Below are 12,919 nucleotides of genomic sequence, written 5' to 3' on the forward strand. Positions count from 1 at the left end.
TATATATTTTTTTTTTTACTGTATTTTATTTATTTAATAAAATACATATACCTTTAATCACCTTTATTTCCTTTAAGACAAAGCACAAATTGTTGCAGAATGCCTCCTTGCACACCTCTTACAAACTGACAGAATTGGCATTTTTGCCGTCCTATGATGTCATTAAAACAAGTGTGTGCTGCATTTGGAGACTGGAACAATGAAAACTTCAGTTTTGGTCACTAAAATAGTTAAACATGACATCTTTGACTGTAGAGCTGCTATGACATGATGTAGCCATGAGGTGTCGCTCTTAACACGGCTTTCCTATCACTTCTATTGACGAAAAACAGCAGTGGAACAAAGTGCTTCTGTCCTCATTTGAACTATATGAGAGCTTCTCAGGCTGCTTGTTATCAGGACTCATGGCAGTATTTCTCCCTGATTAGCAGACCCTCCTTTTCTATTGTCAACATTTTTTTTCACTTAAAAGCGATGCACAGCTCACCCATGTTTTTAGACCAAAACAAACTGCTTTTAATAGACCACAGAAGCGATACTAGACACACAAAATACTGACACCACTTTTAATGTCCTGCAAGACGTCGGATAAAGAGACGGTCAGCCAGTCGCCCGACAGCCCCATGACAGATGTGGGCGTCAGCAGCTCCCACTACGAACCTCCAACCAGCGGTACAAGTATGTCACATGGCCTTGTTAGCTCATCTTCCCCAAATGAGATGTTCTAAAGTCTGTGTCTGTCTCCAGTCCTCACAGACACACAGGCCAGCAGCCCTCATCCCTCGGAGGAGATAGCGTTCAGCCAATCAGAGCACAGGTCCTCCAAGTGTCATCAGGACCGCGAGCTCCCCAGCCTCCCGCCCAACAGCTCCCTCATCAGGGGCACGGCCCCACCTTCATCGGGGGACAGCACCTACGAGGTCTGTTCTCATGATCTATGTATAAACTGGTTCATGTTTTAACTTGAATCATGATATAGAGTGCAAGAGAAAGTATTGAGCAAGGTCATTGTACAACCCAGCACCAACACAACCAATGGTGTGGAAAGACGTAATGTAATGAGAAAAGTCTGACACTTTGATACAAATACCACTGACACTGATACTACATTTTCTAACCGTACGATAACTGTTTGTTTTTAGTCATTTTTTTACAGAATAAAAAATATCGATATGGACCTTGCTCTGACTTTTCAGTACATGAAAATTGTTTAAACACCCCTGCCTTACTTATTTATCCTATATAAATTGTGTTTTAAATTAAACTGGTTCTAAAAGGCCTACTGAAATGAGATTTTCTTATTTCAATGGGGATAGCAGGTCCATTCTATGTGTCATACTTGATCATTTCGCGATATTGCCATACTTTTGCTGAAAGGATTTAGTAGAGAACATCCATGATAAAGTTCGCAACTTTCGGTGTTAAGAGAAAAGCCCTGCCTCTACCGAAAGTCGCAGACGATGACGTCACAAGTGTGGGGGCTCCTCACATATTTACATTGATTTTAATGGGAGCCTCCGACAAAAAGTGCTATTCGGACCGAGAAAACGACAATTTCCCCATTAATTTGAGCGAGGTTGAAAGATTTGTGTTTGAGGATATTGATAGCAACGGACTAGAAAAAATAAATAAAAACAAGTAAAAAAAAAAAAAACGCGATTGAATTGGGACGGATTCTGATGTTTTTAGAGACATTTACTAGGATAATTCTGGGAAATCCCTTATCTTTCTATTTGCTAGTGTTTTAGTGAGTTTAATATTACCTAATAGTCGGAGGTGTGTCTCCACGGGTGTCTTGACGCGCAGTGTCTCAGGGGACTCGACGGCAGCTATGGACGGCACGAGCGCAGCTTTTCTCCGGTAAGAAGCGACTTTTTAACCACAATTTTCTCACCGAAACCTGCTGGTTGACATTCCGTCGTGATTCATGTTCGCTTGACCACGCTCTGATCCATAGTAAAGTTTCACCTCCAGGAATTTTGAACAAGGAAGCACCGTGTGTTTGTGTGGCTAAAGGCTAAAGCTTCCCAACTCCATCTTTCTACTTTGACTTCTCCAATATTAATTGAACAAATTGCAAAAGATTCAGCAACACAGATCTCAAAAATACTGTGTAATTATGCGGTTAAAGCTGACGATTTTTAGCTTTGTGTGTGCGCAGCGCTCATACTTCCTAAAAACCCGTGACGTCTTGCGTACACGTCATCATTACACAACGTTTTCAAGACGAAACTCCCGGGAAATTTAAAATTGCAATTTAGTAAACTAAAAAGGCCATATTGGCATGTGTTGCAATGTTAATATTTCATCATTGATATATAAACTATCAGACTGCGTGGTGGGTAGTAGTGGGTTTCAGTAGGCCTTTAAAGGTACCTTGTTGTTTTGCAATACTAAGATATTCAAGTAATATAGTATAGCGCTGGTAACTAGCAAGATGGTCGCTAGCTGGCCGCTATCATCGCTAATCGCCAGCTTGCAACTAGTGCGCTAATCAATGGCTGGCAACTAGCACATTATTTTCTAAACTTATTAAAGAACCATTTAGATAGATTAATGTTGTTGTGCTGGGACTCTTCACCCGTGAGCATACTCCTGTTAGGGAATAAGGACCTCTTTTTACGTTTCAACTTCTTCTTTATATGTAACTTTTTGCAGCAGCAGCTAAGTACACTCTCACATACACGCTGTTTAACACACTGACTGAAGGACCCCGAGAAGTAAACATAGCTGCTCGGTAAGCTGCTTGACCCAAACAGACTCCACTTAAAGGTGCATGACTACATTAATAGCTTGTTTACCTCAACAATGATATAGTCAATTATATTCAACAATTAACATATTAAATAGGGAACTTTATCTTCTATCTTAATCACTGACAAAGGGAATTTGTAACAGGTACCTTGTTGTTTTGCAATACTAAGATATTCAAGTCATATAGTATAGTGCTGGTAACTAGCAAGATAGTCGCTAGCTGGCAGCTATCATGGCTAATCGCCAGCTTGCAACTAGTGCGCTAATCAATGGCTGGCAACTAGCACATTATTTACTTAACGGCAGTTAGCGTGCTAATTGCTAGTTGAAAACTATCGCGCAAACCGCCAGCCGGCAACTTGCTGGCTATTTGCTAGCAGGCAAACTAGCACACTAATCGCTAAATTGCAGCTAACATGCTAATTGCTAACTCGCAACTAACACATACATTGCTAGCTTCGGCCCAGAGTGCTAATTGTTAGCTGGCAACTAGCGTGTTAATCGCTTGCTGTCAACAAGTGTGATAATCGCGAGCTGTCACCTAGCACCGTTAATCGCTACATGTCAGTTACATGAAACAGTCATGTACTATAATGTTTCTTCTACAAAGTACGTCATTTTGAATTTGACGTTTGCTTTTTTAAATAAAACTTAGTCAAAAGATTTAAGTATACCGTATTTCCTTGAATTGCCGCAGGGCATATAGTAAGCGCCTGCCTTGAATTACTGCCGGGTCAAACTCGCTTCCCAAAATAATTAGCGCATGCTTAGTATTACCGCCTGGTCAAACTCGTGACGTCACGAGTGTGACACTTCCCCTGTCATCATTTTCAAAATAGAGGATGCTGATTTCAATACCGGTAATTTGAAATCGCATAAAGGGAAGAAGATTAAGAGCTATTCAGTAGGATTTAAGGTCCAAGCTTACATCACACTCAAATTTTTACAATGCTTTGGTAAGTGCCGGAGTGAGCAGAGGTTTTAAATTAATTAGCGCCCCGGTGGCAATTCAGGGAAATACGGTAAGTACCTTTTGAAAATTTGAGACCATGTGAAAATACCGCAATAATAATTTCGAATTGAACTGAAGTATTTTATTTTAAACCTGCACAGTACAACAACACATTTTTTTTTACATTTTGTTAGAGACATTTATGCAAGGCTTGAAAAGGGGTTGGATGAAGCAGATGCTTATAATATCCCAACCCCTCTCACTCTTTCCACATTTAACATAAACAATATAATACAAGAACAATACCATACAAACAAAAACAAGAACAACTCCTGTACACTAACAATATAATAGTACCACTGTTAGTATGAGACAAGACAAGACGAGACAAAACACACACACACACACACACACACACACACACACACACACACACACACACACACACACACAGGCCCAAACACTCTCTGACCATACACCTCTCTCCCATCGCTCTGTGCTAAGGGCATCAGTCTCTTTCCTGCTTGTTCTTCTTCAGTACTTCTTTTTTAAACAGTTTTAAATTGAATCATGCTAGGACACGTTTTTTAACTCGTCCCCTAAGTTGTTCCACAGAATGACTCCCCCTACTAAAATGAACATTGATTTTAAAGATTTTTTTATAATGATAATCTGGTAATTTTGGTCACATGAACCATGATAAGAAATGTTCATACTGTGGCGTACAGTATGATATGTACAATTTTTTATTTTATTTAATTTTAAACCTGCAGTGTGCAGTGAATAGGGTGGCCATCACCCTGTCATTTCTAAACTACACTACAATGTGTTGGGTTGATGTTAATGTTTTAAATGAAATCTGAATTTGTCAAAAGATTGCGGTGGGAATATAAATTTAATTTTTTTTTAAATAGTCTCTGCAGTACCTCTGTGTACCCCCTATGGGTTGAGGACCCCCTGTTGAAGACCTCTAGATTAGGAGCATTATTAATTGGCTCAGTCAAGGACATTATCTGTTAGGGCTGAAAATCTTTGGGTGTCCCACGATTTGATTCAATATCGATTCTTGGGTTCGCGATTCGAATATAAATAGATTGTTTCGATTCAACCCGGTTCTCGATTCAAAAACAATATTTTTCCGATTCAAAACGATTCTGTATTCATTCAATACATAGGATTTCAGCAGGATCTACCCCAGTCTGCTGACATGCTAGCAGAGTAGTAGATTTTAAAAACAAGCTTTTATAATTGTAAAGGACAATGTTTTATCAACTGATTGCAATAATGTAAATTTGTTTTAACTATTAAACAAACAAAAAATATGACATATTTTATCTTTGTGAAAACATTGGACACAGTGTGTTGTCAAGCTTATGAGATGCTAAGCAAGTGTAAGCCACTATGACACTTTTGTTCTTTTTTTATTTTGTATAAATGTCTAATTATAATGTCAATGAGGGATTTTAATCACTGCTATGCTGAAATTATAACTAATATTGATACTGTTGTTAAAATATTCATTTTTGTTTCACTACTTTTGGTTTGTTCTGTGTCGTGTTTGTGTCTCTTCTCAATTGCTCTGTTTATTGCAGTTCTGAGTGTTGCTAGGTCAGGTTTGGTTTTGGAATTGGATTGCATTGTTATGGTTTTGCTGTTCATTGTTTTGTTGGATTGATAAAAAAAAAATCAACAACCAAAAAAATTGATTTTTTAAAAATGAGAATCGATTCTGAATCGCTCAACGTGAGAATCGCGATTCGTATTCTAATCGATTTTTTCCCACACCCCTGTTACAGTATCTGTCCTTTGTCCAGGTGGTGAAAGACATGGCGGTGACGTCCCGCGACATCAGCATCGAGGACTCCCTCTATGAGACGGTCAAGGAGCTCAAGTACCCCCCGAAGAAGCTGGCCCTCACCAACGGTACGGCCGACCTGAGCGCTGCCCACCACCAGCCGCCCATTTGCGCCCCCCTCCTCCTCAACGGCCACCTCAGCCCCAGCACGGCCGAATACGCCTCGGTGGACCACAACAAGAAGAGCCGCCACAGCGCTGACCTGGAGGCCAAGCAGCGGTCAGGTGACAACAGCGGCAGTGGCAGCACCCCCTCTGGAAACTCCACAGAGGAGCCAGAGGATTTGCCCCCGCCGGTACCGGAGAAGGTTCTGGATGAAAACGACAACCAGCCCATGCTGGTGAACGGCTTTGCTGACGGGGAAGCTTTATACAATGGAAAGGTGAGTACTGTTTCATAATTTTTTTTTTTTAAGTTATGGTATTATTTTATTTTGAACATTCATACAGTTACAATGTCACATATTTTTACAGTGTCTTATTTCAATAGATAAGGAGTGGGAAGAAGCAGATCTTAATTTCCCTTAAAGGAGAATTTTGCCTATCAATCACAATCCTTACGTAAGACAAGAACATATATGTTGTTCTTTTTTAAGCATTCTAAATAGTGAATAAATGTTATCAAAAGTCTACTTACAATGAAGCCGATTGGAGTCCCACTATTCGGTTTATTGCGCCCCTAAAAAACATCCGAAGTCCTCCATTGAGGTTTCATATACGTGCTTAAGTATATATGAAATGGAGTAATTGGTATATTTACGTATTTTGATCATTTTAAGCATACACCGCGCATTAATTTCAAATCAATTTCAACAATATCACTGATTATTACTCTTGGCAGCCTTCATGAGAGCCAACAAACATAATAAAACATCACTTACTGTACAACATCTGCTGTCATTAGAATGCAGACTGATAGAATCTTGTTATAGTCCCGTTTAGATGAAGAATGACTCATAATACTCAAGAAGAAAAATGGGGTGTAAACAAGCGCCTTTTCGTGTCGTTCTCGCCATTTCCAGGTTTGAATTGGATGCCTAAGTTGACTAACTCGTCGGAATCTATCCTCATCCTTCTACTATCCAGGTGAGAGGCTTGATATATGATTTGGAATAAACTTCCACGAGCAAGGAAATGAGGAAACAGCTGATCAGTCGATCATGTCAACAATAGCACACAAGCTTGGGAACGGCGCTGCTATAAATAGTTTGTCTGCGTTAGCGCTTTTGTTAACAATATCACCAATACTTGCTTAATATTCAAGTCATGAAATGTAAACGGGGTATTGTTGGCACTTTTTGGATGATTATTTATTGGGTTTTATGGGCAAAATAGAGGACCTCCCATTGGCTCCATTGTAAAGTTTGTTTACGTGTTAGAATGCATAAAAAGAAATACATCCGTAATCATGATCATCATAGTGATTGTGAACGATAGGCAAAATAAAAATAAAAATTGCAGTTTCTATTTAAAAGTTTTATGCACATGTGGACTGTGTTTTACAAAGTGACGTTTCAGTGCTGTGTTTACGACTTTTTTGTTACCACGTGCAATCTTGATATCTAGTCGGAATGCGGACAAAAGTTCAACTTTTCACCGTATGCTTCCTGCTGTCCTTTCTCCTTGGTGGCCTTTTTCTGTATGTAGCCAGCTAGCTCGGCCATACGCATGCTCAATTAGCATGCACGCACTGGCCACAACATTAGGTACACATCAGCATACTAGCCATGCTAACGTCTGATAACAATAAACTGGTAATGTCTGATAACTTTATCCTGGTAAATGCTAATAAACAATATCCTGGTAATGTTCCATAAAAATATATTGCTAATGTTCGATAACAATATCATGGAAATGTTTGATTAACAATATCCTGGAAATGTCTGATAATATGCCCTGCGATGATGTTGCGACTTGTCCAGGGTGTACACCGCCTTCCGCCCGATTGTAGCTGAGATAGGCACCAGGGCCCCCCGCGACCCCACAAAGGGAATAAGCAGTAGAAAATGGATGGATGTCTGATAATATCCTGGTAATATTCAAAAACGATATCCTGGTAATGCTCGGCAATATCCTGGTAATTTTCGATAACAATATCCTGGTAATGTCCGATAATAATATTCTAGTAATGTTCGATAACAATATCATAGCAACGTCCGACAACATTATCTTGGTACTGTCAGATGAAAATATTCTGGAAATGGTCGTTAAACAAGGTTCGATGTCTTTTTTTTTACCAACTTTTATTGTATTCGGTATCTTACAACTTTTACCATGTTTTTTTCTGTAACTTATAAATCTTATTATATTCAGTTTGGTAACTTGCAACTTTTACCATATTCGGTAAATGAAAACTTTTACTGTATTCTGTTCGATAACTTTCAACTTTTACTATGTACAGTATGGTAACTTAGAATGTTTACCACATTCAGTAACTTACAACTTTTACCATATTCGGTAACTTAAAACTTTAAACATTTTTGGTAACTTACGACTTTTACCGTACGCTTTAAATTCTAACTTTTACCATTATTGGTAACACAACTTTTACAATATTTGGTAACTTATACATTTTACCATATTTGGTAACTTAACAAACTTTGCCATGTTTTGAAACCGACAACTTTCACCATTTATGACAACACAGCTTTTACCATATTTGGTAACTTACAACTTTTACCATATCCTATAACTTATGACTTTTACCATTTTTGGCAACTTACGACTTTTACGATATTCAATAACTTACAACTTGTACCATTATTGGTAACAAAACTTTCGCCATATTTGGTGACCTACAAGTTTTACTGTATTCGGTACCTTACAACTTTAAACATTTTTTGTAACGAAGAACCTTTACTGTTTTTGATAACACAACTTTTACCATATTCAGTAACATAGAAGCTTTACCATATTCGGTAACTTAGAACTTTTACCATATGCGGTAAATTACAACTTTTGCCATGTTTGGTAACTTATAACTTTTACCATTTCTGTTAACACAACTTATACTATAGCCGGTCACTTGCAACTTTTACCATATTCAGTAAACTAAAACTTGTTTTATAGTAGGTAACTTACGACTTTTGAAATTTCTTAACTTACAACTTTTAACTTATTCAGCAAAATACAGCTTTTAACATATTAGGCAACTTAAAACTTGTAACATATTCAGTAACTTAAAACTTTTGCCATATTCAGTAACGTAATACTTTTACCATATCTGGTAACGTTAAACTTTTTACCATATCCGGTAATTGTAAACTTTTTACCATATTCGGTAATTTAAAACCTTTATCGTATTTGGTATCTGACCACTTGTATCCCATTGGGCAATTTACTACTTTTGCCATGTTTGGTAACTTACAACTTTTACCATTTCTGTTAACACAACTTATACTATATTCAGTCACTTGCAACTTTTCCATATTCGCTTACTTCCAACTTTTACCATATTCAGTAACCTCAAACTTGTTCTATAGTAGGTAACTTACGAATTTTGAAATTTCTCAACTTACAACTTTTAACATATTCGGCAACTTGAAACTTTTACCATATCCGGTAACGTTAAACCTTTTACCATATCTGGTAACTGTAAACTTTTTACTATATTCAGTAATTTAAAACATTTATCGATGTTGGTATCTGACCACTTGTATCACATTGGGCAATTTACAACTATTACCATGTTTGGTAACTTACAACTTTTACCATATCTGTTAACACAACTTATACTATATTCGGTCACTTGCAACTTTTACCATTTTCGCTTACTTCCAACATTTACCATATTCAGTAACCTCAGACTTGTTCTATAGTAGGTAACTTACGACTTTTGAAATTTCTCAACTTATAACTTTTAACATATTCGACAACTTAAAACTTTTACCATATTTAGTAACGTAAAACTTTTACCATATCCTGTAACGTTAAACTTTTTACCATATCTGATAACTGTAAACTTTTTACTATATTCGGTAATTTAAAACCTTTATTGTATTTGGTATCTGACCACTTGTATCACATTGGGCAATTTACAACTACTACCATGGTTGGTAACTTACAACTTTTACCATATCTGTTAACACAACTTATACTATATTCGGTCACTTGCAACTTTTACCATATTCGCTTACTTTCAACTTTTACCATATTCAGTAACCTCAAACTTGTACTATAGTAGGTAACTTACGACTTTTGAAATTTCTCAACTTATTACTTTTAACATATTCGGCAACTTAAAAATTTTACCATATTTAGTAACGTAAAACTTTTACCATATCCTGTAACGTTAAACTTTTTACCATATCTGATAACTGTAAACTTTTTACCATATTCGGTAATTTAAAACCTTTATTGTATTTGTTATCTGACCACTTGTATCACATTGGGCAATTTACAACTTTTACCATATCTGTTAACACAACTTATACTATATTCGGTCACTTGCAACTTTTATCATATTCGCTTACTTCCAACTTTTACCATATTCAGTAACCTAAAACTTGTTCAATAGTAGGTAACTTACGACGTTTGAAATTTCTCAACGTACAACTTTTAACATATTCAGCAACTTAAATCTTTTACCATATTCATTCACCTAAAACTTTTGCCATATTCAGTAACTTAAAACTTTTACCATATCCGGTAACATTAAACATTTTACCATATCTGGTAACTGTAAACGTTTTACTAAATTCGGTAATTTAAAACCTTTATCGTATTTGGTAACTGACCACCTGTATCACATTGGGCAATTTACAACTTTTACCATTTTGGGAATACAACATTTCCCCTATGTCCCCCCCTCCCTTGTGGAGGGGGTCCAGTCCGATAACCCTGGATGAAGTACTGGCTGTCCAGAGTCGAGACCCATGATGGACCGCTCGTCGGGACCCAGGATGGACCGCTCGCCTGTATCGGTTGGGGACATCTCTACGCTGCTGACCCGCCTCCGCTTGAGATGGTCTCCTGTGGACGGGACTCTCGCTGCTGTCTTGGATCCGCTTGAACTGAACTCTCGCGGCTGTGTTGGAGCCACTATGGATTGAACTTTCACAGTATCATGTTGGACCCGCTCGACATCCATTGCTTTCGGTCCCCTAGAGGGGGGGGGTTGCCCACATCTGAGGTCCTCTCCAAGGTTTCTCATAGTCAGCATTGTCACTGGCGTCCCACTGGATGTGAATTCTCCCTGCCCACTGGGTGTGAGTTTTCCTTGCCCTTTTGTGGGTTCTTCCGAGGATGTTGTAGTCGTAATGATTTGTGCAGTCCTTTGAGTCATTTGTGATTTGGGGCTATATAAATAAACATTGATTGATTGATTGATTGATTGAAAACTGGTATCTAATGACCTGTGCACCATGTCAAGATGAAGTTTATCTTACAGGAGGAACCATTAACAATATTTTTATTGGAAAAGTAACCCGTATGTAACCAAATTGGTGACATAACCAAAATAAATTAGAGCAGGTTTTTATTCACGTAATAAGTCGTGCATTTATGAGGTAGAAATATGGGATGTTGTTAATGTAAATCTAGGCGACACAAGACATGTGGAACGCTAAGCTGATTAAAGCGAGCTGGACAACTGAGGTGTCAGTGGTGCTGACGTGCACGCTGACACGTGTACGTACAGTACACTAGTACAATAGGCAGATTATCTTCTGCTTTGCATGCACATTAACAGCAATGAGGTGGGCGTATGAAAACCCACATTCCTCTATCCTGGAGACTAGAGGCCCAACCATGCTGGCGGCAGTCCCAGCAGCCCGTCAGGTGGGTCAAACTCATTTCGTGCAGCCCATTTAAAAAGCCTGCGGGTGATGCGCGCGTCTTGTACGACTGCCAACAAGTCGCGGCGCTGTTTACGTTCAATAACAACCACATGATCAGGGAGGCTGTGCAACGAAAGGTCGGGCGCCAATGTGTGTTGAAAGTCTTTGTGTGCATTTAGTGGCAGTGCATTGGTGCTACCTGAGGGCATTTACCTACACTCCGCTGCATGCGCTTGCAAATGCAAGCATCACAGGACGCACCATCATCCATCATGGAGCCAGACTAACTGTCACGAGGACGGTGGGCAGCTGGTTCTAGCCGCACACACGCAGGCATGCACGCACGCACATACGCACACACACTAATAACGTGCACACGCATATTATCCGACAAGACAAATCACCCTCTTGGTCATACATGAGCGTAAACCGCAGGGAGGCAGCAACATTGAGGGTTAACCTTAAATCAGCCCCAGGGGGTCTACGTGCAGCACAATATATGCAAACACACACATGTTTCCATGATGGAGGGTGGGCCAAGTAGCGGTAGCAACATTCCTGCTGACTGGACCAGGTCCTCATATGCACTCACGGCCCACAATATTAGGTACACCTAGGAACCATATTTGGGAACCAAGTCCTTAAAATGGAAAGGAACAATATTTGGTATTCCAACCTTTAACCAGGAAAGGAACCATATTTGGTACCCTAAACATACAGGTGATTAAAATAAACATAGTCTGTCCAATAAGTGTGCCCTGATTTCAAAGAAAATGTACATGTGCATCATTCTACATTCCATATTTCACAATGCGGTGGCATCCAGCGGAGTTGCGTCTGGATTACCCAGCGTGCCTTATGTTCACCAGTGTGTGTGTGTGTGTGTGTGTGTGTGTGTGTGTGTGTGTGTGTGTGTGTGTGTGTGTGTGTGTGTAACTGTTAAAGTGTCACCCACAAAGCTTTTTACTTTCTTTTACTCATGTTTACCGATTTCTTTTTACCCTCTTGTAACTGCCTTTTACCATCTTTTACCCTTTTATTACTTACTTTTTCCTTTCTTTTATCAGCTTTTCACCTTCTTTTGACTGTTTACCTAGTTTTTTTACCTTCATTTACTTCCTCTACCTTATTTTATCTGAGTTGTACCTTCATTTACCAATGTTTATCTAATTTTACTATTATTTTATGTACTTTTTTTTTTTACCTTCTTTTAACTGTTCTAGATACCCTTTTACTCTCTTTTCCCAATGTGTACCTACTTTTTACCTTGTTTTACCAGCTTTTTACCTTCTTTTATCTGCATTTTACCTTCATTTACCCATGTTTACCTACCTTTTAACCTTTTCCCTCATTTACCCATGTTACCTACCTTTTAACCTTACATGCTTTTTAATCTTTTATCTATGTTTACCTTCTTTTACCTGTTTACTTACTTTTTCCCCAACCTTGTTCTACATGCGTTTTACCTTATTTCACCCATATAGGGTTCCCTATGTTTTTGCTTTCTTTTATCTGCTTTTTACCCTTTTTTACCTGTTTACCTACATTTTTTACTTTCCTTTACCTCATTTTTTCTAAACTG

General features: G+C 38.5%; 1 protein-coding gene across 4 annotated transcripts in view; it reads left to right on the forward strand.

The window, feature by feature from the left end:
- The window catches only part of pag1 (phosphoprotein membrane anchor with glycosphingolipid microdomains 1), an 85,773-nt gene that overhangs the window by 55,875 nt on the left and 16,979 nt on the right, over positions 1-12,919 (forward strand). For all 4 annotated transcript variants that reach the window (XM_061908495.1, XM_061908494.1, XM_061908497.1 and 1 more), the window contains 3 exons: positions 582-678; positions 748-920; positions 5,521-5,943. In XM_061908495.1, the coding sequence (XP_061764479.1) occupies positions 582-678; positions 748-920; positions 5,521-5,943 (693 nt within the window). The remainder of the gene's footprint in view (positions 1-581; positions 679-747; positions 921-5,520; positions 5,944-12,919) is intronic.

Source organism: Nerophis ophidion, linkage group LG08, assembly GCF_033978795.1.
Source record: "Nerophis ophidion isolate RoL-2023_Sa linkage group LG08, RoL_Noph_v1.0, whole genome shotgun sequence".
Lineage (NCBI taxonomy): Eukaryota > Metazoa > Chordata > Actinopteri > Syngnathiformes > Syngnathidae > Nerophis > Nerophis ophidion.